The sequence below is a fragment of the Elephas maximus genome, chromosome 16 (genome assembly GCF_024166365.1).
Source record: "Elephas maximus indicus isolate mEleMax1 chromosome 16, mEleMax1 primary haplotype, whole genome shotgun sequence".
Taxonomy (NCBI): Eukaryota; Metazoa; Chordata; class Mammalia; order Proboscidea; family Elephantidae; genus Elephas; species Elephas maximus.
The window spans coordinates 27,231,158-27,258,813 of record NC_064834.1 but is presented as its reverse complement, the minus strand read 5'-3'; the positions used below and the strand labels follow the sequence as shown (position 1 = coordinate 27,258,813).

General features: G+C 39.7%; 1 protein-coding gene across 4 annotated transcripts in view; it reads right to left on the bottom strand.

The window, feature by feature from the left end:
• The window catches only part of RHOBTB1 (Rho related BTB domain containing 1), a 75,658-nt gene that overhangs the window by 28,342 nt on the left and 19,660 nt on the right, over positions 1-27,656 (bottom strand). For 3 of the 4 annotated variants that reach the window (XM_049855088.1, XM_049855089.1, XM_049855087.1), the window contains exons 2-3: positions 12,336-12,537; positions 11,881-11,984 (exon numbers count right to left, since the gene is read on the bottom strand). In XM_049855088.1, coding sequence (XP_049711045.1) covers positions 11,881-11,984; positions 12,336-12,527 — 296 coding nt within the window. In that variant the 5' untranslated portion in view covers positions 12,528-12,537. Of the gene's footprint in view, positions 1-11,880; positions 11,985-12,335; positions 12,538-27,656 lie in introns of those variants that run through there. The other variant, XM_049855090.1, reaches the window with a different exon arrangement.

Here is a 27,656-nt window from a genome sequence, read left to right as displayed (position 1 = left end):
GATTTGGGAGTGATTAGCATGCGCAGCTATTTCGTCCAAGCCCTCAACTGCATGTTTAGTAGGAAAAAACATTCTAAACCAGTCTTCCCCCTCCCACCAAAAATGGGCTCAAAGCAATACATGTTCCTAAGTGCAAGACAGCATCATCAACATCCCACCAATGCCACCAAACCCTGAGACAGATAATACTCAAGTTTTAAAAATGGTTGGCTCTACCCTCACAGTGGAATTATCACAGGGAGCCATGGCCCTAAATTGAAGGTTGTAGGATTATCAATCGATAAAACAAGCTATTTTTCATTTGATAAACCATTTTCTAAAGGTGGCAATCTATGTACCCTTTAGTATATTCTTACACCTTATACAATCATCTGAAAAAGTCAAATGCTCATGAAATTGGGGGAAGCACAGTAATTTAAGAAAAGAAATTGCTTAAGCAATCTCATTTAACTTCTGGTCAATGAATGGAGGAAGCACTGACATAAAGGAGCCTTGCTTAATAGGGGAAGGTGAAATTGTGGTAATAAATTCCCTCACAACTCTACTCTCCTTACTCATTTCTCTTCAGGTTTCCCTGAAGCTAAATGCCTGAGGAACTTCCTTCCTACATTGCTAATATGTTCTCCTGAGGGCAAGACTAGCTGTAGACAGAAGAAAGGCTCTGTGCCAACCAGAATACCTGCTAGGAGGGCTCTGGGATTAACCTCCCTGACTGTTCTGAGACCAGGCTGTGTGAGCCAGCAAGATCATTTTACCATGATAAGAAAGGGAGTTTACCCAGGCTTCTTAGCAAACCTCTTTGAATTGGTAAAGATACAAGGACCTGTCAAAGTCATATTCAATATCAATCAATTTTTCCACAAAGAGTAACTGACAACCTCCTCTATACCAGGAACTCTTCTAGATACTGGGGATACAGCGATTAGTGAAGGACATACACACTGCTGTCCTCATCATTCTTACATTCTAGTGGAGGAGAGAGACAATAAACTAGAAAAGTAAGTAAAATACGTAGTATTTTTAGGTAACAATAAGTGCTGAACAGAAAATAAAGCAGAGAAGGGGGACACGGAATAGTGGGGAGCAGATGCTTCTGATGAAAAAGAAACTCTAGTGGCGTAGTGGTTAAGAGCTCGGGTGCTAATCAAAAGGTCAGCAGCTCAAATCCATCAGCCGCTCCTTGGAAACCCTATCGGGCAGTTCTACTCTGAAACGGACTAACAACCTAATAACAACAACAAAGGAGGGCCGCACTGAGAAGGTGAGATCTGAGTAAAGTTTTGAAGGAAGTGACACTAATATGCTGATATCTGGCATGTTGATATCTGGGAGAAGAACTCAGTGGAAGGGGAAATAGAGCAAAGGCCCTGAGGCAGGAGCAAGCCTGGGATGGCTCCTTGAGGGAAGAGACCATGCTGTTGGAGTGGAGTTGGCGAGAGAGAAATCAGCAGGCACTGAGATCTGAGAGACAATGCAGGGCTAGATCATGGAGGCCTTCCCTAGTGCCTGGCTCTTGCCCTGAGTCAGCTGGGAGACCATTAGGGGTTTTTGAGCAGAAGAATGACATGACATAACTTATGTTTTAACAGCATCATCCCACTGCTGAAAGAAGCAGTGGGCTCATTAAGAGGTAACAATCCAGGGAGAGATGGCCATTACTTCTCTCTGGCCGGAAGCAGTGCAGGTAGTGTGAAGTGACCGCATTTTGTATATGTTAAAAGTAAAGCCAATTAGGGTTTGCTGATGGACCCGATGTAGGATATGATGGACAGGAATAAAGAATAATGCTAAGGTTTTTGGCCCAGACAGCTTTCTTCCCTGTTCTGGTGCTAACATCTTTGTTTAGCATTTATAACTGAGAATTGTGATTATTTATGTTGCTGTCTTCCACCCCTATACTGTGAGTTACTAAGGGCAGGGATTTTGTCCTATTTGTATTTATTTGTTCCTCTCCCATTGTGTGGAGCACAGTGTCTAAAACAAAAAAGGCCCTCAATTAACATTTATTGAATGAAAAGGCCTTATAAATATTGCAGGGTAAAAGCTGCAGACATATTTTAAAGCCTAAAAGAAATGAATATAGGCCAAAAGTAGTCAGTTAGAGGTTCAGCTGGAGTTTTAAAAACAATGAAAGTAGAATGTAAGCCATTGTATTTCTTCAGACTATTTTTGCTGAAAGACTGCCATATGCCATACAGTACCTCTGTTATATAGAGGTTAACCAGTTAACATTAAAAAAAAAATTTTTTTTTTACTTGTCTAAAAAATCCGTTTAACACATCTAGTTGGATACTTTCATAATACCAGAATAACGATGGATTAATGGTATCTTCAAAATATCTCTAGAAGCAAAGGATATATAAAGAAATGGTTTGCTTACTGTCAGGATTCATTTTGGGTAAATTACAACAGAATTAAGGCTTAAGGAAGCCCACTGTATTTCATAGACCATCTTCTTCTTTAAAACAAACCAAAAAACAACCCAAAGAGTCACTAAAATAAAAAGATCTCCAAGGTAACGAGTTTAAAAGAGAATTTGCTGATTTGCTTTATCTTTCTGCCAGTCAGTACTCTGTCCTTCTCACTGTACTCTCTAGGCTGCAGGTAGAGGAATTGGGGGGATCATTTTGGAAATCTAGTGAGTGGATAATACAAAAGGTTACTGACAAGATTATTAAGGAGCCCTGGCAATACAGTGGTTAAGGAGCTTGGCTGATAATTGAAAGGTCAGTGGTTCAAACCCACCTGCCGTTAGGCAGGAGAAAGATGTGGCAGTTTGCTTCTGTAAAGATTACAGTCTTGGAAACCCTATGGGGCAGTTCTACTCTGTCCCATAAGGTCACTATGAGTCAGAATCGACTTAACAGCAATGGGTTGCAGGACAAGATTATTGTGAAGATTCAATTAAAAAAAAAAAAGTGCCAATTATTGTCAGACAAATATGATCATGAATTCAAAAATCACTGCTATATCTTGTTTGATGCAGCTAACAAGAATGGCAGAAAATTTTCATCATGAAATCTTTTCCTTTTGAGGGGCACACCAGCCCAGGGGTAAGGACTAGAAAGCCACAGGGGAGAGGAAAGCTGGTAATGGGGAACCCAAGGTCAAGAAGTGGAGAGTGTTGACATGTTGTGGGGTTGGTAACTAATGTCTCAAAACAATATGTGTACTAACTGTTTAATGAGACGCTAGTTTGTTCTATAAACTTTTACCTAAAGCACGCTAAAAAAAAAATCTTTTCCTTTTGGCATATCAGTTGGATCCTTTACTAATATGGAAATGCTGAAACATGCGTGGATAATAGATTTATACTCGGAAGGCACTGTAGAATTACTCAACAGTCTTTTCCTTCTTACCACTTAATTCGAAAGAGAAAATTGTATGGACCAGAATATATTTCTCCACCAGAAAGTTCTAGTATAGAAACATCATCAACTGAATAAAAAATATTTGACCCGACTTGTCGGACTTGCAATTATTAAGCAGTAATAGAAAATAAAAGGAAGGCAGAACCCAAGACATTAAGGTATCGAACAATACGTCTCTTATTCTCTTTACCCACAAGGGTCTCACCTCCGTGGCTTCATTATTTGTATACTTGTGGCCTCTCTTGGGCCCATCAATGCTTTTCTGGGGCTGAACCACAAAGGGCCTTCTTTCCTAGCCATACCATCAGTGGTTGGGCAGCAGCCAGAATCCTTCCAGGTCCTGGAACATGTGTGAGTCCCAGCCATCGATTAAGTCCTGTAGCTATCTCATTTGGCATGGCTGCTTCCCAAGGACAATTTCATCCTGGGGACAGGGTTGGGTCAGGCAGAGAAATTCCAACTCTTCTGATGTTTTGTCTTCTGGTTCCAATACCAGCTCAGAGCAGGAACAGCAAGCAGGCCAGGGGTGGCACAGAGCATGGCATAGACATATTTCCTGGGTCCTACAATAATTTAGCTTCACTGTGATCCTATGCTTGCATGCTTTAGTACAGAATCCATAAAATGCATCTGCTTATTTTTAGCTGGGAGTTTATAGAACATCACCCTTGCAGAGATGAGAATTTCCACCACAGATTTAATTTTTTGAATTATTTGTATATGTTTACCCTTTCTAATAGATTTATTTTTGGTGCTGAGTGAGCACACAGTAGAAATCCAGTACTAATCTACCTTCAGTTGTTCTGATCAATTCCCCCATTTTTGCATAAATGGATTAAAAAGACATATTTTTTAAAATAATTATTGTCTTATATACAATTCTTGGAGGTGATACCCAGAGGAAAAACAACCTAGAACTGGAAAAGCATTGTATTAATACAAGCAATTGTCTGTTTAAGGACACTCATCCAAACAAAGCATCACAAAAAGAAAATAACAAAAATTTAAAAATGTACAAATCAAAAACTTGGAAAAAAAAAAAGAGAGAGAGGTTCGGGCAGGGGTGGGAGGCGGGGGAGGTTGATCTTGCCTCCCTCTCTTTCCTCCAAGTCTAACAGCTCATCTTTTCATTTACTAATTTATGAAGGGAAGGTTAGGTGCCAATGTTTTGTCTTCATCATCTTCAAGTTGAGTACATCATTTGTTATTCCTACTATAAATGTGCACATATGAAATTCAACATAGTAAAATAATTTAGACTTTTTTATAATGATATTTCCTTGAAAATGCCTTAGAAGACCTGGCACATATGAAAGACTGCTTGATAGAGTCATTCATTCAGCTAGTTGTTCATTAAGGTCGGAGAGTATGGACCAAAGGAAGAACCCTGTTTGCACAGTGGTTAAGCACTTGGCTGCTAACCAAAAGGTCAGCATTTTGAACCCACCAGCACCTCTGCAGGAGAAAGATGTGGCATTCTGCTTCCGTAAAGATTATAGCCTTGGAAAGCCTATGGGGTAGTTCTACTCTGTCCTATAGGGTGGCTAAGAGTTCAAATCGACTCCATGGCAAAGGGTTTTTATGGACCAAAGGAGCTCTGGTGGCACAGTGGTTATGTGCTCAACTGAAAGGTTGGTGGCTTTAGTCTCTACCCAGCTGCTCCATGGGAAGAAGAAGTAGAGATCTTCTTCTGTAAAGACTACTGCCAAGAAAGCCCTATGGGGCAGTTCTAGGAAGATTAAAGAGCCAATTTTCATTCAAATGTGATCACTGCCACAAGAAGAGATTTACAGAGATGTTGTATGGGAACATAAAGGAAAGACACTTCACCTGAATTCTAAAGGTATTAAGGAGGGTAGGCAGAGTGTAGAGGGGATTTCTGGGAGCATGTGACATTTGTTCTAATTCTTAGAATATTAGTAGTGATTAGCTAGGTAAAGGGTAAGTGGTTAGGCAGGGTGGAGGGTGTACTTTCTAGGAGTATGTAAAGCATATCTGTAGGCCTAGAGGCTACAGAGAATAGGGAACTCTTAATATTTTGTTATGTCTGGAGCAAGAGATGAGGTGGGGAGAGGCTGTCCCGGTTTCAATCTGGAGAAAAAAATGAGTGGGGATTCACATCCAAATGAGAGGACATACCCTACCACTCATCCCTGCACCCAATTTCCAGCCAGGGTGACTGGCCAGGGTACCATGGACAAAATGGAGATGGTGATCTGCATACTCTCAAGAGATTACCATTGTATTCTCCAGTTTCAGGAAGAATCAACTATTGAAAACAAAATAGCCACTATTTGCTGGAGAAACAGAAAGTGTTCACAGAACACGGTATTCTCTATTCTGAGCATTCTCCATCACAGAGCGCTTGGTGAAATATTATCTTCTTAGAAAAAGATACAAAGCCACAGCCAAAGAGATAGGCCACTCGGTCAGATAATAATTCACACAGCTGAGGAATCTCTGGGAAAAAGGACCACTCTGATTTTGTGGGATAAAATGATGGTGCTCCATCCTGAGCTTTGGATTCTATAAACATCCCATTGCCCATATTCAGCTATTAAAGATCTGGTCCTATTTTTTCTCCTAAGTTCGCATCAATGATGTGTTTTCCATGAAAATTAATTTTAAGTTCAACATATAACTAAAAGATATATTGTCTATCAAGCAAAATGTCACCCCCCATCACAGATTACTTTGATTACCCATAAAGTTTTTTTTTTTAATTTTATTGAAGTATAATTGAAATACATTATTAAGCTGTGCATATTTAAAGTGTTCAATTTGCTAAGTTTTGAGATATGTATACAGCCACCATAAAAAAGCCATCATCATAATCAAGATAACAGACATTTCCATCATCCCAAAAGTTAACTTGTGTCCCTTTGTAATCTAGTTCAACCTGTTGACCTAATCTCTGTCACTACAGATTAGATTACATTTTCTAGAATTTTAAAGGAATGGATTAACACAGTGGATACTCCATTTTGTTTTGCTTCTTTCACTCAAAAGCTCTCCCTATTTTCAGGGGATTCCTCCCTTTTGGCTGAGGTTTGGTAAAGAGTGTTATGATAATTCCAAGATAGCATTTATCAAAGCATGGCCAGAGGAACAACTGGCTTCATAACTCTCCAGGTACTGACTCTCATATCAGAATCTCTGGGGTCCTGGAATTTGCATTTCAACCAGTATGCTTAGGTATATTCAACTGTAAGAACTAACTGTGTTAGTCTAGGCTCTTAGGGAGCACTCTTCCCATCTCTTGATCAACTAGCTGCCCTTCTTATGTCTTTCTACTGTTTTCTATAACCTGGGCAATTCTTAGTTCTTTATGCCCAGAAGCACTTAGGACTCAGTGTAATAATTTCTCCTGGATCCCTTTGCACCACACATTTAAAAGTTTGATTTGGATTTCTTTTCTATAAAGTACACACATTACTAACTTTCTTCTCTTTGTTGCTTTACTATTCATTCATAAAGTCCACCATCAGGGCCAGGACTTGGGGGAAGACAGTGAAGCACTTGCCTTGAGTGCAAAATTTAAGGAGGTACCAAAAAACTCAGTAATTGAGATGAATAATATTGTAAAGCCATATTAAAAAAAAAAAGTCAAGATAAATGCAAACGTGAGACTGTTACTTCAGGCCCAGCATTTAGAGTGTGCAACAGTCAATAAGAGCTCATTCAAAATGATCTATCTAGACACATTCATCATTTCTTTTCCCCTTGCCAATAACCACGAGCACAGCCAATCCCAGGTTAAAACACAAACATCGGTCACCCATAGTCCTGAATTTTTTAAAGGGCTCCAACTGAACATTCAAATGGGGTGTATTCATGCCGTATCTGATTACATGTGCCTTCAACATGAAACTGGGCTGATCTTATCTAAATAGACACAGAAACAATAGCTCTGATTAATGTTATCATTTAAAACGTGCTATACTATACTTCTCATAGGAGCTAAAAATTTTAAGAAAATTAGTGTATATGAATAAACTCTATAATAAACAGGTTCCAACTGGACTGAAACTATGCCCAGGAACTGTTGGGTAAGGGCAAACACAGAGATTCTGCATATTTTTTTAAGTTAAATAATTGGGGGAAAGCATGCTCTATAAAGTATCCAGCAAACCCAGGTTGCCAGTTGCTATCAAAAAGCTCACATGGATGTCTCATGTTTGGCTACTTATGAATGCATAAAAAGAATTAAGTTATTTGCTCTCCAGTAAAGGATTTAAAGAAAGAACAGAATGTTACAGCTAGTGATAGTGAATGCTGGTCTTCAGTTTCCACATAGGACAGGGTTAGGCTCTGCTAGGAGGAATTTTAAAGTCAGTTTGTCATCAGTCGTCATCATCAGCCACAACAGCATGGAGGAGTGGGAATATATGGGCTTCGGAGTCAGACAGACCTAATGAGGAAGTTCAGATCCACTCCTTCCTTGCTGTCTGATCTTGGCCCCTTTCGGTACCTGTTTCTTCAACTGTGAAATGAGGATACTATAGCTTACATTGCAGGGTCACCACAAGAATGAAATGAGACAGGATATGCAGAGCACCAAGCAGAGGCCTGGTTCAGAGGGGTCCTGATTAAATCATAGCTGCTTTATCACCATCCTCAGCAGCGTAGGCTTTATTTGGTGTCTGAAGGTTATCTGACCCTCAGACAGATCAGTGAAGGAGGTTTCCAAGGAAAGGAAATAATAAACTTTATCTGTAATTATTTACATGTGGTTGTGTCTAGAGGAAGGAGCCCTGGTGGTGCAGTGCTTAAAGCGCTCAGTTGCCGACTGAAAGATCGACAGTTCAAACCTACCAGCTGCTCTTCTGGAGAAAGATGTGGCTATCTGCTTCCATAAAGATTACTGCCTTGGAAGCCCAATGGGGCACTTCTGCTCTGTCCTATAGGGTCACTACGAGTCAGAATTGACTGAGAGCAATGGGGTTTGGTTTTGGTTTTTGGTGTCTAGAAGAGGGGGGCAGAGGGACCCAGGTGTCCGGTGAAGGCACAGTTGATCCTATTTGCTTACATTTTTTACTGCCAGGTACCTACGTGTGAACATTCTTATATTAGCTCCAGGGAAAAAGTCTTGAGCTTAGTGATATCCTTTTAAGAAGTGGCTCTTTTCTAGTCAAAAAAGAGCAGCTGATCAGAGTCACGGTTACTCTGAACAGCTTTGTTTTTGACATTTTCAAAGATCCAGTAAAGAGCTTCAAAAGTTCATCCAAAAGTGGGTAGAAAGTAGGTGGTGGGAGGAAAGGCTACAAGAGAACTAGAGTCATTCACTCAGAGAAGGGAGGGTTTGACGGGTCTCAAATGTGTGAAGTGTTAAGAAGTTGATGCTTTTCTGCTACCTTTCATCTTTACTAAACAGAAGGACACCTATGAATAGTTTTTCTTAGCTGGATGGATGAGTCCCCTTCCTGGGAAGGACCTTTTGAGGTCTCTTCTAGTTCTAAGCCTTTGCACAAATACGGAAGAGCACTTAGAAATCAGCTCATCTCACATTGATGGATGGTCTTCAGTTGCATCATGTTGAAAATAAAGTCGAGGTAGCTTGGCACGTGGACAGAGTGGGAACCAGCAATCAGGTGGAGCTAGGTTTGAATTTGCCTCTGAGACTCACTATTAGGTCAATTATGGTAGTAAAAGGACCCAACTGTACCCAACTGTAACATGGGGATGATCTCTGCCTCCTAGGGTTCCTAAGAGGATGAGCTGAACTAATGTTGGGAAAGCAGCCTACTATGTTGACTGGCACATATTAGGCCTTGGAAAAATTAGAGCTATTATTCTAGTTGGCTGAAAAATGGTTGAATAGTTGCTTTCAAATCATGAAGAAAGCAATGACATGCTGGTTACAATTATACTACCCCAGGGAACTTGCAAGTTCAAGTTGGCGACCTGCCAGCCACTGACGCACTGCTCCCCCCCCCGCCCCATTCTCCAAGGTCCGCTCTCCAAACTTGAGCTCATCCTCGCCAAGGAATGTTCGAGGGGTAACTTATTAACTACCTTTGTGCCAATCAGCAGGAGAAACTAAAGGCACAGTATGTATCTGGTTTCTTTCACTGTCACCGCAAGAATCAAATCATTTATTTCTAACGGTTCCGAATACCTTTCCAAGTATAGGGAATATATTCTACATGTCTCAACGTTTATGTCTATCCATGTCCCGCTGACTTGAAATTCACACCAAGTATAGTAAAAGCAACAGTTAAAAAACAGTTTTGCAAACCAAATTGTTAGAAACAATAATGATGATTTTTTTCTCCTTCACAAATGATATGAAGCTAAAAATAATAGTCACTAGGAAATTAAACAGCCCTCTCGTAGCAACGAAATGCGATGCTCAGAGCCCTATACTGAGTGAAAGAAACTTCTACTATTATCAGACTTCCCACAAAATGGAAACATGGTGCTTTATCAGTACAGTATTACATATTTTATGTTTCAAAAAGATCCTGGAGTCCAAGACAGACAGCACTGGTTTTTGTCCTTTATCAGGAGAGAGGTCTGTGGCAGGACGCCTGGAGGCTGTGGCGAACTGGAAAACACAGAGGAAACACAAGGTACCAGCATGCACAGAAGGTGAGGCCCAAGGTAAATGCATCTGGAAACAGGGGAATGTTTTCTGAAGCCCCTCTGTGTTGCTCAGAGATTCAAACGTGGCTTGGGAAGCACTTTCTGTTTCCCTCAAAAGGGCAACGGGTTATGGTTGATAGAACCAAATAGTACAGACAAGAGAGCAGAACAATAGACTTTGAACTGATGGTGTCACATGAAAGAGCAGCTTATTTTTGTTGGGAGGGAACAAGCACAGACATGACCTATTGTAAAATGACTCCAGATATGTCAGGGAACTGGACCAGGCCCAGTATGAATGTCTGTCAATAATTAGATCTATATAGGCCATCGTGTCATTGACCAAATCCCAAGCGGAAACTCATGTGATAATGAAGCAGCCCTTATATTAGCATGATACAAGCTTTACGTTGTGGGACCAAATTAAAATTTATTATTTCAAATGCATATATTTCAAGTGGCAACGATCATTCAGCTGTTGAAATAGTCAGTAGAGTCGGAACCCAAATATCTCAGTAAGCTCAACATCAGGCTCATCATTTTCTTATCTTTTTAGAAGTACGGGTACAAAAAGCTCTTTGAAATCTATTGCATCCATCCATACCTCACTTAAAGTCATCATTGTGCTATGCTTTCTTTAACCCATTGATACTGCAAACCTGACTGCATGATACTTACCAGCAGGGTCACTTATTTCTATTTTGTATATGTAGAAAATTGGAGAAAAGAGAAAACAAAGTCTAACGAAGAAGAGGGAGAATCAAGGGCATCATGGAAAGAAAAGAAATTCAAGAGAAGTAGTATCTATGATGCTAAATATTAAGTTCAAATATCCTTGTTACCAAAGGGACATTAAGATGATATTTTATTTCATATGTCTCTTCCTAAATCCCTTTAAATGAAATGGTCTGAATCACAGAACCTTTTCAGAGTTTTGTCAGTATGTTAAAACACTTGAATAAATGTCAGTAAAAGTCTCTGCAGAGGCTTAAGGGAACTACTGGCTTGAAAAAATGGAGGTGTTTTCAAGTGCTTATCTTAACACTAAGGAATAACTCATGTATGTAGAGTAATTTAATACTGGGGGCAGAGGTAATACAATGTTTGATGTTAACAAGTAGCAACTAACCCATGATACCTAAATTTAAAATGAAATGTGTTAAAAACATATTTGCAATTAGAGAGTAAGAAAATCTCATGTAGATTTCAATAGCTATAACACATTCGCTGAGAGTCTAAGTCATGGTAACAAGAATTTGCTTAAATATTTTAAGGTACTTTGACCATGATACCCACATTAGTGCCCTTGTAGATTAATCCTCCCTTTACTGGATTTTTTCTCTATTTCTTTTTAAATGAAAAATAGACATTAGTGCTTCAGTTCGTTTTGGAAATATGCCTTATGAAGGACTTCAGAGATATTTTTCTTTCTTTTTAAAAATGACCTTCAAATAAAAATAATAGGCTTTTCAGATAAAACAAAGCCCAAAGCAAATAACATCAGACTCTGCTAATATAGTTATGAAAAGACCAAAGAGACCTGAAGTGGAGCTGCCAAGTGCTAAAATGAAACATTTTAACAGAAGGCAAAGGAAGTATTATTCAGGAGAACAGCAAGTGAAGCAGCCCCAAGTCTTGAGGGCATGACAGAATCCTCCATTTAGCAAGCTCCCCAGCTGAAACGAGCCTTGTTTTTTTTTAATAAGGTACTTCCTGGGAGGAACAGTGTGGCAGGGCCAACTCTGCTTTTCTTGACATCAGGAAACAATGTTTTCCAAGCTTGTTGTTTTTTCTTTTCTTAGACACAGTGCAGAACTCATCACATTTCAAGGCCCTATTATGTGGTTTTTGTTGATTTGTCAACCAGATGCTGGTTTTAGAAAAGAAACTGAACTCAAGCTCAACTGCACTAGACTCGGTTTACCTGCCATACGCAAAACGCCTGTCATTGTGATGATCGCCAAAGGTATCCCAGAGCCGGAGAGAAACGCTCACTTCATCAACAACATCCCGGGAACGCTCCAAGACCTGCAGGAGAGACAGAGAAGCCATGCTCAGTGTTAATCAGAGGCTCCCCTATGAGAGGAATGTTCCAGAGGGCACCCCTCAATGCCCACTTGACTCACTTGCATTTAGTTTTCTCATTCCATTAACAGGACTTAAACTGAATCTTAATTCTCTCCTGCAATCACATGACCCAAGCCCTCATTCAGGATACCATAACAATGCCCTCAAGTTTGCATTTTGCTTGGGTTTTATCTTGTGGCACTAAAAAGGATAGTTCTGTTTTGAATGGGAGTTACTTTTTTTGTTTTTTCAATCAGACTGGCAGCAGCATCAGGTGCCCTTAGGAATCCAAAGGAACCCCATCTATCTTACCTCCTGGCAGACCCGGTACTGGTCAATCGCCCACACAGTCGGAACATGGGTGGCCAGCAGCTGATACTGCGTTAGCGTCGTGTTACACGCTCTGGCACAGATCAGACGCGTCTTCCCCACAGCGTTGTCGCCCACGACCACACACTTGATAGTTTCAACGTTGGGCCTTTCGTAGTCCATGTCAGCGTCCATTTATAAAACTCTGTCAGAAGACAGTAGACATCACATTAAAGACACCCAGGCTTTCCAGAACAAAGGAAGACGTGAGGGGCTCAGTTTCCCCTCGGTGCAGCCGCTTCTTTAGAGGTGCCTGAGCACAAGCAAGAAGTCTGGACGTACGTACTAAGCCTGACTGAAACTCAGGGTTTCTTTTTATATCTCACACAAGCACAAAAACATCGGATTGTTATTTTGACCCCCCCAGATGTTTTATTCTGGTTAACATGTTATTTTCTCCATGGTTTTCTCTAAACACAAACCTGCCTACTGGAGATGAGTCTGGGCAGAGTTAGGACAGCTGGCACCCAGTTACAGCTCACTGGCTACTCATGTGGGCATGCTGACAGAACTGGTAACCTGCAGGTTTAACTTTAGACATTCTGTCACAAGATGCCTTGGCAGCCCCAGCATCCATGCCATCACAATCTTCCAATGTCCCAATATCTGTGTCCCAATATCAGTGTTCTACAGGTTGTAAACTACTGTGGTGAATTGCTGAATTGGAGGAGAAACAAAAGTGCAAGCTTGAAAGAACTACCTGACATTAAAGAAGAGTAAATTAAATCTGAATTTTGATATACCAATCAATGGAGGGAGGATTTAAAAAGATTATTTTCAAGAGGACTCACTTCAAAGAAATAATTAAAATTTTTTTTTTATTCTCTTTCCTTCTTTATTTTCATCAAGAAATCTGGAGCACACAGCAAAGGGTGAATATTACCAGGATGAGGAACTACTTTGGAATCTTCCTGAACCAACCATTAAAAAAGGCTTAAAGCAGGTTGCTGATGAGGGGTTAAGAGGAGGACGGAAAGCTGCCACAGCTCTCCTCCCTTGGGGACAGGAACCTCCCGAACTGGGGAGCATGCTCTTTACTTAGCAGCTGGGGGGAGACCAACAAATTCATTAAGCTTAAGTTTTTAAGGTATGGTAATTGCCCTTTAGGGGAAATCTATTTTCAAACTGAGGAAACTGGTTACACGGTCATTTTTAAAGAGTTGATAATGATTTTAATGGCCACAGTGAAGAAATTGTTCAGAGTAGGGCCTAACACATGGTTGGGACTCAGTAAGTGTTTAATTCAACTGATTTGAGAAAAACAATCATTTGGGTAATATGAGGTTAAGGGCATAGGTGGAGAGATATAAGGAAGAATATTAAGAAGAAAGTTTTTCTGCAGGATTATCTGATCATGGAATTGTCTCTAAAAGTGAAGGGTATGGGGTTGTCCCCTATGATGCGCTCACAGGAGGTGTTAAATCCGAGGCTGGAGAACAATTTGGCAGGAATGGAGTGAAGTGATTCAAGGAATAGACATGTAGTTAGGTTAGGATTTGATCTGCGGTTCCTAAAGGGTAGAGAAATATAAACTATACAGATACCTGTCTTCCACCTGGCAAATGCTGACTCTGAAGGTTTTGGGTGGGGAAAGAGTATTTATAAATCTTTAAGTAATTCTGATGTAGAGCCAGATGTGAGGACTCCTAAAATTGATCTTTTAAAATTCAGCCTTAAAATTCTATAGTTTTATTAGTTCCCCATTTAATAGTATAATATGGCAACAACATAACTTTGTGTGTGTGTGTATGTCTGGCATTAGATTAAAAAAAATTTTTTTTAGTGGTTCTCAAATATCCCCCAAGGAACATTTGGCAATGCCAGGAGACATTTTTTGGTTGTCACAACTTGGAGACGGTGGGTGCTACTGGCATCTAGTCGGTAGAGGCCAAGGATGTGGCTAAACATCTTATAATGCACACGACAGGCCTCCCTCCCCTCACCAACAACAAAGATCTGGCCCAAAATGTCACACTGCTGAGGTTGAGAAACCCTACTTTAGATGGACTTAAGTTTGAATCCCAGTTCCCCATCTCTCCAGTCTTACGACTTCGGGCAAGTTATTTGCCCTTTCTGAGCCTAAGCTTCCTCATCTGTTAAGTAGGAATAAAAATACCCATCTCAGAAGGTTGTTGTGAAGATTAAGCAAATTTATGCTTTAAGCCACCATTGCAGTACCTGCAAACTGACGGCTTCAAACTCATAATCATGATGTCAACAAAATTGAGTCCAGTGGGAAGCCAGAATTAAATACAAAATTTGCATCATAAACCAAAGAATCATAAAGATCTGTAAAAAGGATACATTTTAGTAGAGCTAATTAAAGGGTAACATTGAAAATCAAAGAACATAAATACATGATGGAGCAAAGCTAGACGACCATATGCAAAGAAAGCAGAAAAAGTTCTGGGGCAGGGGGAGAGGGCCAAAGTTAACTGAAAGATAATGGAATTGAAAATGTGGGATCATTGCTAAACTCCAGAATAAAAAGGGTAATACTTCTTAACACTTTTTTGACAAATTTTGGGGGATATTACCCATGGGGTCAACTGTGTCAGAAAAACAGGTTCTGTTTGGATCATCACACCCCTAGAACCCAAGGCACGTTTCAAATGTCCTAAGTGGTGGAAGCCCTTACTCTTTTGATAATGTGAATTTTTTTTTTTTTTTAAGTCAGATAAAAGTCATACAGAGTCAATCTCTGCAATTTGGGGGAGTGTTTAGACTTAGCCAAAATTGAGATGACACAAAAAATATAAGATTGGTTTTCTTGTTGGCTTGCCAACTAGTACCAGCCTCTAAAGAGAAATCACACAAATGATTTGAACCATGGAGATTGGTGGGATTACTGGGAAACTTTTACTGAATTCACTTGTTATTTATAGACAAATCTCATGCAGTGTCCTAAAAAGAATTTCTGTGTCAAAGGTGAGAATAACAGCGTTGGGTCCTCTAATCCCTTGCAATCTGCTGAAAACTAAAGTGACTGCCAAAGGTGCTGAACCTTGTGCAAAGGAATAACGTGTCAGGGCAAAAATAAACATTCATAGTCCAGATCACTCACTGTAGATATGGAATTTCCAGGAAGAGTTTAAAGAACTTCCACATACTGAAACTCTTTTATTTGGAGTAGAAATTTTGTGATAACCTAAAAAGCATTTTAAGAGTATGAAGTCACAGCCAAGGATGTAAACTCATGCTACATTTGTATTGTTGTAAGTCAATTATTCATCTATTATACATAAATAAATATTAAATTATGGTGGCAATTATAAAAATATGCATTTCTATCCCTCTCAACTTATTACAAAAAAAAGAGGCTCTCATTTATTCATATCTCAAACTCTTAATGGTTGAATGCGCTCTTAGGGCCATCTGGATAATGACTATCTGATTCTGATTTTTATTTACCCAGAATGAGAGTAATAAATACTATCCACTTAGCTCTGCTAATAAATTTTGCTACCATAACTCCTGATCTATGAGAATACTCTTTCACATTTAGACACAAACCTGAAGAGAGGAGGAAGTTATAGAAGAAAACTTAGGAAAAAAAAAAAAAAAAAGCCACTGGTAGCCTGTTTTTATGATAGCTTTGTAATCTTTTCATAAAAAACCAACTTGAATTTCATTTCATACTTTTGATGAATTCTCAGGGCGTGGATGCTGACAGTTAAAAATGCCACCTGAAGAATCTACCTGCCAGCTATCTGGAAGTCAGAAGCAGTAGTTTATTTGAAAACTGGCAAGTGATCAAGACCTGTAGAAGTTGAGAAGTGAAGGACTTGATGAGGTGCTTCAGGGTAGCTACTGCTCTGGGTACCTGGGTATCCACAATCTACAAGGCTGACTTAAAACAGTGTAATTATAACCTGCTGGGTACAAAACTGCCCCATCCCCTTGGATTGCCCCATACCTGTCTCCACCATTATTACTCCACTCTCTTCACTGCAGACTCACAGGCTTCTTGTCTGTGTCCACGAGGATGATGCATCCAACACCCTAGCCTTAAAATTTCTTTACCTCTTCAATATCAGTGGTCTTCACCCACACTCTACTTGAGACATTCAAACTTTTGGCCACATGCTGAATATTGTTGTCATCTTGAAACATTTTACCTCTGAAATCTAAAATTTCAAAATCTCAGTTTCAGAACAAAACCTTCTATCTTTACAGCTTGTACTAGAAGAAGTATGACCACTCCAGTAATTCCCACCAGGAGGTGAAATCTACTTCCCCTTCTCTTGAATGTGAGCAAACCTTTTTACTGCTTGGCCTGATAGAATGTGGTAGAAGTGATGCTGTGTGAGTTCTGGACTCTAGACCTCAGGAAGCCTTGTAGCTTCCACCTTTATCCTGTGGGAACGCTGCCTTGAGGCCACCATGTAAGGAAGCCAGTCTAGCCTAGCAGAGGATGAGAATTCATGTTGAGGACAACTGAGGCGGCCCAGCTGAGTGCCATTACTAAATGCCAGCTAATTTAAGTGAGGCAACCTTGGATTTTCTAACTCAGCCAACCCTTCAGCTGAAATGCCTTATGAGTGAGACCAGGCAAAACCAGCAGAGGGATCACCCAGCCAATTCACAGAATCAGGAGAAATAATAAATCATTGTTGTTTTAAAGACCAAATTTTGGGATGGTTTGTTATGCAGCAATAGTTAACTGAAACATACTCATTATACCTTAGACAATGCTCCAGAACCTTGACTCCTCAATTTTTTTTCTCCTCAGATTATATGCTACCCTTGGGTCGCTGTTTTCCACCTATGAATTGATGATTCACTCCTACTTTTCTACTCACCATCACCCTTGACTTCTTGCACTATCTATGTGGAAGGCAGAGTAATGGCTCCTCCAAAGATGTCCATGTCCTAATCCCTGGAATCTGTGAATATGTTGTTACTTGCCAAGTGGGAATTAGGGTTGCAGATGGAATTAAGGTTGCTAATCAGCTGACCTCTATATAAAAAGATTATCACGGATTATCTGGTTGGGCCCAATATAATCACAAAACCCAAACCCCAAACCCAGTGCCATCGAGTCGATTCCGACTCATAGCGACCCTATAGGACAGAGTAGAGCTGCTCCATAGAGTTTCCAAGGTGCACCTGGCGGATGTGAACTGCCGACCCTTTGTTTAGCAGCTGTAGCACTTAACCACTTCGCCACCAGGGTTTCCAATATAATCATAAGGTCCTTTAAATGTGGCGGAGGGAGGCAGAAGCTCAGAGAGAGATATGAAGATGCTACATTGCTGGCTTTGAAGATGGTGGAAGGGGTCATAAGCCAAGGCATGCAGTTCTGCCAACACCTTGATTTTAGCCAAAAAAACCCAAAACACCAAACCCATTGCTGTTGAGTCAATTCTGACCTATAGTGACCCTATAGGACAGGGTAGAACTGCCCCACTAGGTTTCCAAGGAGCGTCTGATGGATTCAAACTGCCGACCTTTTGGTTAGTAGCTGTAGCACTTAACCACTATGCCACCAGGGTTTCCCAATTTTAGCTTAGAGAAACCCATTTCAGACTTCTGACCTCAGAACTTTAAGCTAATGAATTAATGTTGCTTTAAACCACTAAATTTTTGATAATTTGTTACAGCAGTCACAAGAAACTAATAAAGCATGCTTAGCCACACAAAATGTCTCCCTGAATTCTAAATGTTTTTTTCTACCTCTGTGTCTCTCCACAGGCCTTTCCTCTGCCAACCCTCCTCCATTCCTTGTCTGACTGATGAACTCCTTTTCATGCCTTAAAACCTTCTCTGAAAAAACTTTCCTAACTACTCCTGCTCCCCACAGACTAATTAAATTTTTCTCCTATACCAGTAAATTGTTCTGAAACGATTACACACACACAGATGCACTCATTTTTTCCTGTACTAACAAATCATGGAATAGTGATTTCTGAACTTTCTCTGTGGCTATACCTTCAAAGTTGCCCTCTTCATGCACTTAATGAGCCAGCAAGTATTTCTGGGACGCTACTTTGTGCCCAAGTGCTTGGAATATATGATATTCAACTCCCCTCTTTTGTAAATCTTTCCCTGGCAACCAATGCTGGTCCAAAGACAGCTCCCCCACCCCCAATTTAATTCTGACTCTCTTCTAGGGCCAAGTATGGGGAAAATGAAACCGTAGCTGCCCTGGTCTCCTCTTCTAACTCATTTTCTTTCCATTAGTCCTTAAGACAGCCTGGCCTTTAGAGTGCCCTATCCCTCTCCTTATGAAATGGCTCCCACGAAGTACCAGGCATATTCATTTCCTCATTCACGCTATGGCTAGGTGACCTTTAGAGGTCTGTCCCAATGGAATCAATAATTTTGGGGCACTAGCACTGGGTGGCTGATAAGAGAGGAGCCCTGGTGGCACAACGGTTAAAGTGCTTGGCTGCTAACCAAAAGGTTGGCAGTTCAAATCCACCAGCTGCTTTGCGGGAGAAAGATGTGGCAGTCTGGAAACCCTTGAAAACCCTAAGGGGTAGCTCTACTTTGTCCTATTGGGTTGCTATGAGTCAAAATTTGACTTGACGGCAATGGGCTTTTTTGTTTTGCTTTTTTTTTTTTGGTGGCTGATAAAACAAGATGTTCCTGATTGCTTCGGGTAGGTGCACTTTAGTATAAGTGCACTGTCTGATTTCAGATGAAGGTTTGAGATTCTTCTAACAGTAGAAATTCAGGTATTGAGGAGGGAGGCAGGGAAAGGTTTACCATATGTCTACAGCACCTCACTAGGAGCCACCTAATTGCTCCAAATCACCCCACCAATGGAATATACCATCTCTTCCCATCACCTTCACTGTGTTTCCTGTAATATTTGCCATTTCAGCCATGGCATGATGAGCAGTCATAAAGACAGAAATCTAAGGGCAGTGGAGGGGTTTTTGTACTCTTAGTGCCATTCAGCAATTCACAGACAGTTTGAATGGTGCTATTACACAGCCGCTTATTTTTTTTTCTCTTTGAAAGGCATATAATCTGAACTTTACAAAATAATTTAACTTCGTTATTAAAAAATACTCGTGGAACAAATTTAGTGTATTTGAAGGGTGAGATCTGTAAGAAAAACTGAGAATTCTTCACTATTGACAGAAACAAAAGAGAAATGTTAAGAGTTGCATAATGACTATAGCCAACAGCCAAGTTTCAGCTGTGCAGATTTCATTATCCTGGGCTCTCCATCACCACTTGTAGGCAGGCAGAAGCTGCTTTAAATGTAAAATAAACATCTCAGCTGGAATGAAGAATGGGCCCAGAGCTAGGAAAGGGACAGTAAGGGCTGGGCTGGGCTTCCCTAAATCAAAACTTCACGGAAACATCTCTAGGATAAAATTGCCTTTCATCATTTACATCGACAGAAAAGGACTGTTAAAAATCATCTTGCATTTTTTCAATTGAATGTTTTGATTAAAAAAAAAAGAGCGAGAGAGAAGTAACAGAAGACTGCCTAGAAATGCAGAATGCAAATAATATAGAGGCGCTTTCTTTCTGAGTTGTTCAAAGAACTTCTTTCATACATCTACTCATTACCCTCACCAGAACCCTGTGATAATGAAGACACACAAGGTCATGCTACTTCTTTTTTTTAACTCAAGGTCAGTGGGGGTGGTGGGCCAGGATTAGAAATAATTTTTTTTCTTCTATCTATCCACTGCCCTTAATAAATGACAAAATTGAAAAATGCCCCAAATGAAAAATCAAGTACAGATCAAAAATGAACTTAAAAGATTGCAGGGTATATTTCAAAACCACCATAAGTGAACTGCACCCTAAATTCTAGACATACTAGTCTAATTTCTTCTATGAATATGACATACAATCTCTGCTTTGAAGACTTGGCTTATATGATTCGGAACTCATACCCATTGCTGTGGCATTGATTCTGACTCATAGTGACCCTACAGGACAGAGTAGAACTGCCCTGTAGTGTTTCCAAGGAATGGCTGGTGAATTCCAACTGCCGACCTTTTGGTTAGTAGCCAAGATCTTAACCACTGCACCACCAGGGCTCCACTTATACCATTACTTCTGCTTAAATGCCCTTTCCCACATCCCTTATCCACTGGCTGAGATTTTTCTCCACCTTTAGGACGCAGGCAGTGTTAGTTAAATTAGCTGAGCATTTACTGAGAGCCAGGCCTATGTTAGGCGTACATTAGAGGCCAGGCACGGTTCTTGCCCTCAAGGACTTCATAGCCAGAAGAGAGACAATGAAACAAGTAGACAATATGTAATTATCAATTGTTATAAGTTCCCTGAAGAAAGACAAAAGGGGCTATGAGACTGAATAAGGGGTGGGAAGACTGCAGGACAGACAAGGAAGGCCTCTCTGAGGAGGTCCTGTCTTCCTGATACCTGAAGAATGAGAATGACTCAGTCATGACATGGGAAATGAAAGCAGGGAAATGAGATTGGAAATGAAACAGGAATTGGTGACAGTGAGGGCTAGAAAGGTAGGGATGGGTCAGACTGTCCATGTTCTTTTAGGCCACTGATAGGAATTTGGATTTTATTCTAAATGCACTGAGAAGCACTGGAGTATTTTAGGCAGAGGAATGACAGGTTCTGACTTGCTTTTTACAAGTCTTACCTATATTGCCGAGACTGCTCTGTGGAAAAGATTCCTGTGGGGGAATATGAGTGGTGGCAAAAGGCCAGTTAGGAAACTACTAGAGTTCTTCAGGAAAGAAAGGATGGTGGCTTTCACCACAGTGGCACCAGCAGAGATGGAGCAAAGTGGACAGATTTAAGTTGTATTTTGGAAGAAGATGCGCTTAAAGCATTCTTCCTTTATACCATCCAGGAGCCCTGGTAGTGAAATGGTTAAGCGCTTGGCTGCTAACCAAAAGGTAGGCAGTTCAAACTCACCAGCCGCTCCCTGGGAGAAAAGACCAGGCAATCTGCTCCTGTAAAGATTACAGCATAGGAAACCCTATGGGGCAGTTCTACTCTGTCATAAGGGTTGCTATGAGACACAATGGACTTGATGGCACATGACAACAAGTACTTATTAAATTCTGACTTGTAATATAGATAATTATGTTTATATGTATCCCCTACCCACCCCACCAAGATTATAAATTCTTGACAACAGAGATTGTTATTTATCTGTTGAGTCCTCAAATATTTTCACAGTTCCTGGCCTACATGTGGCTTTCAACAAGTAACTGTGGAACTGGACATAAAAGCACAGCTAATCCACCTTCCTGAGGAAGCCTTCCACCTGGGGCTGGCAGAAAACTTGCACACAGCTATTTGGTGACTGATCGTTAAGCCTGGTGGCCTCGAAAGCAGCAGCATGTGGCCAAGCCTACAACTGATGAGAGAACACTTTCAGGGACATCTGTGTGGCCCATCATGAGTAGCAGTATTTGACAGATGGCGACACACCAACCATTGCTCCCCAGCAGGAAGAGCATCAGTAACCATGGGAACCACCAGGGACCAAGGACCAGGCCCCTGCACGAAACAGGAGGATGGAGGTGGGAGCCCCTGATAGCCAGGCTGCAGGGGCTTAGGAATAGGCTTGATTTAGAAAAATAAAGATCTGTGACAATTTATTATGCTCTAGTGCCTACAGCCAATTTATACATCTCAATAATATTTACATATATGGATCTTGCAAAGTTCTTATTTACTTTCACACTTAATTCAAGGGATTCTAACTAGCCTTTTTTGTGGAGTCACTGCTTCACTGGAAAAGAAGGGGAAAAGGGAGGCACTATATCCAATTAGAGGAGCCCTGGTGGCACAGTGGTTAAGCGCTGGCTACTACCGAAAGGTTGGTGGTTTGAACCGTCAGCTGGTCCATGGGAGAAGGATGTGGCAGTTTGCTTCCGTAAAGATTTACAGCCTTAGAGACCCTACAGGGCAATTCTACTCTATTCTATAAGATTGCTATGAGTCAGAAACACACTCAATGGCAATGGGTTTGCTGGGTTTTTTTGTATCTAACTAACAGAGAAAAGTATTTATAGTTGATACGAAGGTGGGTGTTAAATGAAGGAGTTCAACCTATGCCTAAAAGAGCCACATCATAAAAAGCAATTAGATGGACTTCAAGGAAAGACAGCAATTAAAGAACAGATGCCAATGTCTCACTAAAATTATCCTGATTCTATAGAGACAGCAACTTCACAATAGTATCAGAAAGCAAGGATAAGAAATAACTCTATGCCAGAAAATGGAAGGATTTCTGCCAAATTCACTTCCATGGAGCCAAGTGAGAAAATCACTGAAGGCCAGCAGGGAAAGAATTGGCCAGAAAGCATGCAGAATGCAGCAACTTGACTGGAAAAAACGTATTTGGGACAAAGGTACACAGAGTAGGTTGTAGATCCACTGGAAAGCCTTTAGGAAACTGGCATCGCACCACGACCATGGAGTAGCCCCAACGTTTGCCCCTCAGTGAGGATGGATCAGGTAGAGAGAACTGTGCACGGAAAAGGCTCTTATCCAGGTCATTTTCCTCCAGCCTGCTCAACCAGGCCCTTTTAGTTTTGACACTGTGACAAAAGATCAAATTGATCCTGTGAGGTTAATGTGAAAAGGCAGTGGGGTGAGGGGGGCTATCCCTAATACCGAATATTCGTGTATCTTCAGTGCTTACATTCCTCACTATTGCCCGTATCTTATCCTCCAAGTTTCTCTGAATCAGCAACATATTGGAGAGTTTTGCTTGTCTGGTTTAGAAGTGGAGGTGTTTCTGAGCTTACATAAAGGATATTGGTAGAGCCCTATGTTGGTTTCTAACAGTGTCTAAGGTTACCCAAACAGTCTGAATATACTTTGATCCTTGGCCATTATGAATCTCTTTTTTTGGATGGAGAAAACAGAGAATTCAACATATGGTCTATTAAAAATACTGAAGCATAGAAAAGGACAAGGAATTGCCTAAATACATAGAGGAAAGGATTTCTACTGAAGTAGAAACAAAATTAAAAAAAAAAATCTGATCTACACACATAATTATGTAAAAGAAGATAATACCTGTATGTAAACCAATAGCAGATGAAGTTGAAAGTAACTAACAGGACAACATAAAGAAAGGCAATGCATAAATGAAAATCAAGATCAAAAGCAAAAAGAAAATCAAACCTGTTGCTATCTAGTCGATTTCAACTCATAGTGAGCCTTTAGGACAGAATAGAACTGTCCCATAGGGTTTCCACAGCTTTAATTTTTACAGAAGCAGACTGCCACATCTTTGTCCTGTGGAGTGAATGGTGGGTTTGAACTGCTGACCTTTCGGTTAAAAACTACAAAGGTGACAATAAATAGCAGATTTATAATGTAATAAAATGAAATTAGTAAGGTACAGGCCAAACCTGAGAAACAATTCCTAAACAGAGAAGGAAAGGCCATCTGAAAATGATATGACACAATAAAGGAACAGACTATCAGTATTTAGTCTTCTGGATAGTAAGTATTCTTGAACAAAAGGACCAAAGTGTGACTGAATACAACAAAGTTTTCCTAACACAAAAAGAATAAGAAGGGGCAGAGAGAGAAGAAAAAGGAGTAGGAGGAAGGGAAAAGAAGACTCCAAATCTACATATTTTTTGGGAAAATATTTAAATCTCAATGGCAAAAAATAACTGTGAAAGAATTCTGTAAGTACTTTAACATCTTCTAAAGCCAATGGCCAAGAGAAATAATAACCTGGAATACCACAGACTTCATCAATACAATATCTGAAGACAATAAGACAACACATATAGAGTCTGGAAAGAAAAAGGAATGTAATATCAAAAATCTCAATGGGATCAAACTGATATTTATGTGAAGGGCAAACATAAAGCTATTTTTCAATATCAAAGACTCAGGGGTGAGGGCGGTTATAAAGAATTAAACTGCTCAAAGATATTAGCCAGAACACCCAGAGATACTTGAAAACTGAAAAATTTAAAAACGGGGATTTCCACTTTAAAGAACCATGGAAACCAAAGCCAATTAAATATTTAAGATGAGCCTATATAGTTATTTCAAATTTGGTTACAAAATTTCATGGAAAAATTATTGGTATGAGAAAATCTTGTTGATTAAAAAAAAAAGGGCAATTCATAACGAAAACATAACAGTAATAATGAACCTTAAAGACCAAAAGATATATCATAAAAATGAAGAAAAATTTTAGGACTATAAGAAGAAATTCATTTAAAAAAAAAAAAGACTTGATACATTAGATGAAAAACTAGAACACATTTATGTCAGACTGAGAAATCAAAACCAAAAAACACCGAGGATTTGATTAACATAAAGATCAAATTAATAGATACCCCACAATAAAAAACTCTATAAACAAAGAGTATAACTTCTTTTCAATGGTTCTTGGCACATTTACAAAAGCTGATTACATACCGTGTCATAAGGTCAAAAACTCTCCAAGTTTAAATTTTATCAATCAAATTCTCTGGCCACATAAGAATATATGAAAATAAAAAGTTTTTACAAAAAACTCAATCATTTGGAAATTAAAAAAATACTTTGACACATCCATCTAAGGAAATAATTTTATAAACAGAAAATGCTTAAAAAACTAATAATATATGTTTATCACATCTTTATTAAGAATAAGAAAAAATAAAAGCACAAATCTTTTGACAAATGGGGAATAATAAAGTACTTGTTATGTGATCTTGGAAAAATAACTTTATCTCTCTAAACCTCTATCTGTGAACTGGGGATGATTATATCCTTCAATGGGTTGTGGTGATGATTAAATTAAATAATGCTTGTAAACAGTTTTAATCACCGTTCCTGGCACAAAGAGAACACTCAATAAGTCTTATCTATTAAGACTGTCATTATTTAAAAAGTTTTGTTTACCAGAGTTTGCAATGCTGTTGTTGTTAAGTGCCCTCCAGTCAGTTCTGACTCATAGCAACCCTACAACAGAATGAAAACACTGCCAGGTCCTGCACCATCCTCACAATCATTGATATGTTTGAGCCCATCATTGCAGCCACTGTGTCAATCCATCTCGTTGACGGTCTTCTTCTTTCCCTGATCTCTGCTTTAGTAAGCATGATATTCTTCTCCAGGGACTGGTCCCTCCTCATAATACGTTCAAAGTACATGAGACGAAGTCTTGCCATCCTCCCTTCCAAGGGGTACTCTGTACTTGTTTGTTCTTCTGGCATTCCATAATATATTCAAGATTCTTCTCCATCACCAAAATTCAAGGGCATTAATTCTTCTTCAGTCTTCCTCATTAATTGTCCAGGTTTTGCATGCATATGAGGTGATTGCAAATACAATGGCATGTGTCAGGGCAAAACTTAATCCTCAAAATCTTTGCTTTTTAACACTTCAAAGAGGTCTTTTGCAGCGCATTTGCCCAATGCAATGCATTTTTGATTTCTTGACTGCTGCTTCCATATAAAATGAAATCGTTCACAACTTCAATCTTTTCTCCATTTATCATGATGTTGCTTGTTCGTCTAGTTATGAGGATTTTTGTTTTATGTTGAGATGTAATCCATACTGAAGGCTATGGTCTTTGATCTTCATCAGTAAGTGCTTCAAGTCTTCTTCACTTGCAGCAAGCAAGATTGTGTCATCTGCATATCGCAGGTTGTTAATGAATCTTCCTAAAATCCTGATGCCACAGTCTTCTTTATTTAGTCCGGCTTCTCAGATTTGCTCAGCATACAGATGGAATAAGTATGATAAAACGATACAACCCAGATGCACACCTTCCCTGATTTTAAACCACACAGTATCCTTGTTCTGTTCAAACAACTGTCTCCTGGTATATGTACAGGCTTCTCATGAGTGCAATTAAAGTGTTCTGGAATTCCCACTCTTTACAATGTTATTCATAGTTTATTATGATCCACACAGTTGAATGCCTTTGCATTATCAATTAAACACAGGTAAATAAATATCTTTCTGGTATTCTCTGATTTCAGCCAAGATCTAAATTCAGGCGGAATTGCAAGATCTGTCTGACATGAGAAATGACATCCCTTGTTCCATGTCCTCTTCTGTATCTGGCTTGAATTTCTGGTAATTCCCTGTTGATGTACTTGCTGCAACAATTTTTGAATTATCTTCAGCAAAATTTTACTTGCATGTGACATTAATGGTATTGTTAGATAATTTCTGTATTCGGTTGGATCACCTTCTTTTGGAATGGGCACAAATACGGATCTCTTTCAGTCAGCTGGCCAGGTATCTGTCTTACAAATTTCTTGGCATACATGAGTGAGCACTTGCAATGCGGCATCTGTTTGTTGAAACATCTCAATTGGTGTTCCATCAATTCCTGGAGCCTTGTTTATCACCAATGCCTTCAGTGCAGCTTGGACTTCTTCAGTATTGCTGGCTCTTGATCATATGCTTCCTTTTGAAATGGCTGAATGCCAACCAATTATTTTTGATACAGTGACTCTGTATTCTATCTTCTTTTGATGCTTCCTGTGTCATTTCATATCTTGCCTGTAGAATCCTTCAATATTGCAACTTGAAGCTTGAATTTTTTTCTTCAGTTTTTTCAGCTTGAGAAATGCTAAGTGTGTTCTTCCCTTTTGATTTTCTAACTTCAGGTCTTTGTTCATTTCATTATAACACTTAGTCTTCTTGAATCACCCTTTGAAATCTGTTCAGCTCATTTACTTCATCATTTCTTCCATTTGCTTTAGCTACTCTACATTCAAGGGCAAGTTTCAGAGTCCTTTCTAACATCCGTTTTGGTCTTTTCTTTCTTTCCTGTCTTGTTAATGACATTTTGCTTTTTTCATGTGTTAGAATGTCCTTGATGTCATTTCACAACTCATCTGCTCTTTGGTCATCAGTGTTCAATGGATCAAATCTATTCTTGAGATGGTTTCTAAATTCAGGTGGAATATACTCAAGGTCATACTTTGGCTCTCCTGGATTTAATTTTCTTCAGCTTCAACTTGAACTTGCATACGAGCAATTGATGGTCTGTTACACAGGTCGCACCTGTCCTTGTTCTGACTGATGATAGTGAGTTTCTCCATCATGTCTTTGCACAAATGTAGTCAATTTGATTCCTGTGTATTCCATCCAGCAAGGTTCATGATTGTAGTCACCATTTACGTTGCTGAAAAAAGGTAACTGCAATGAATAAATCTTTGGTCCTGCAAAATTCTATCATGCAATCTCTGGCATTGTTTCTCTCACCAAGGCCATATTTTCTAACTATTCATCCTTTTTGTTTCCAACTTTCACGTTCCAATCCCCAGTAATTATCAATGCATCTTGATTGCATGTTTGATCAATTTCAGACTGTGGAAG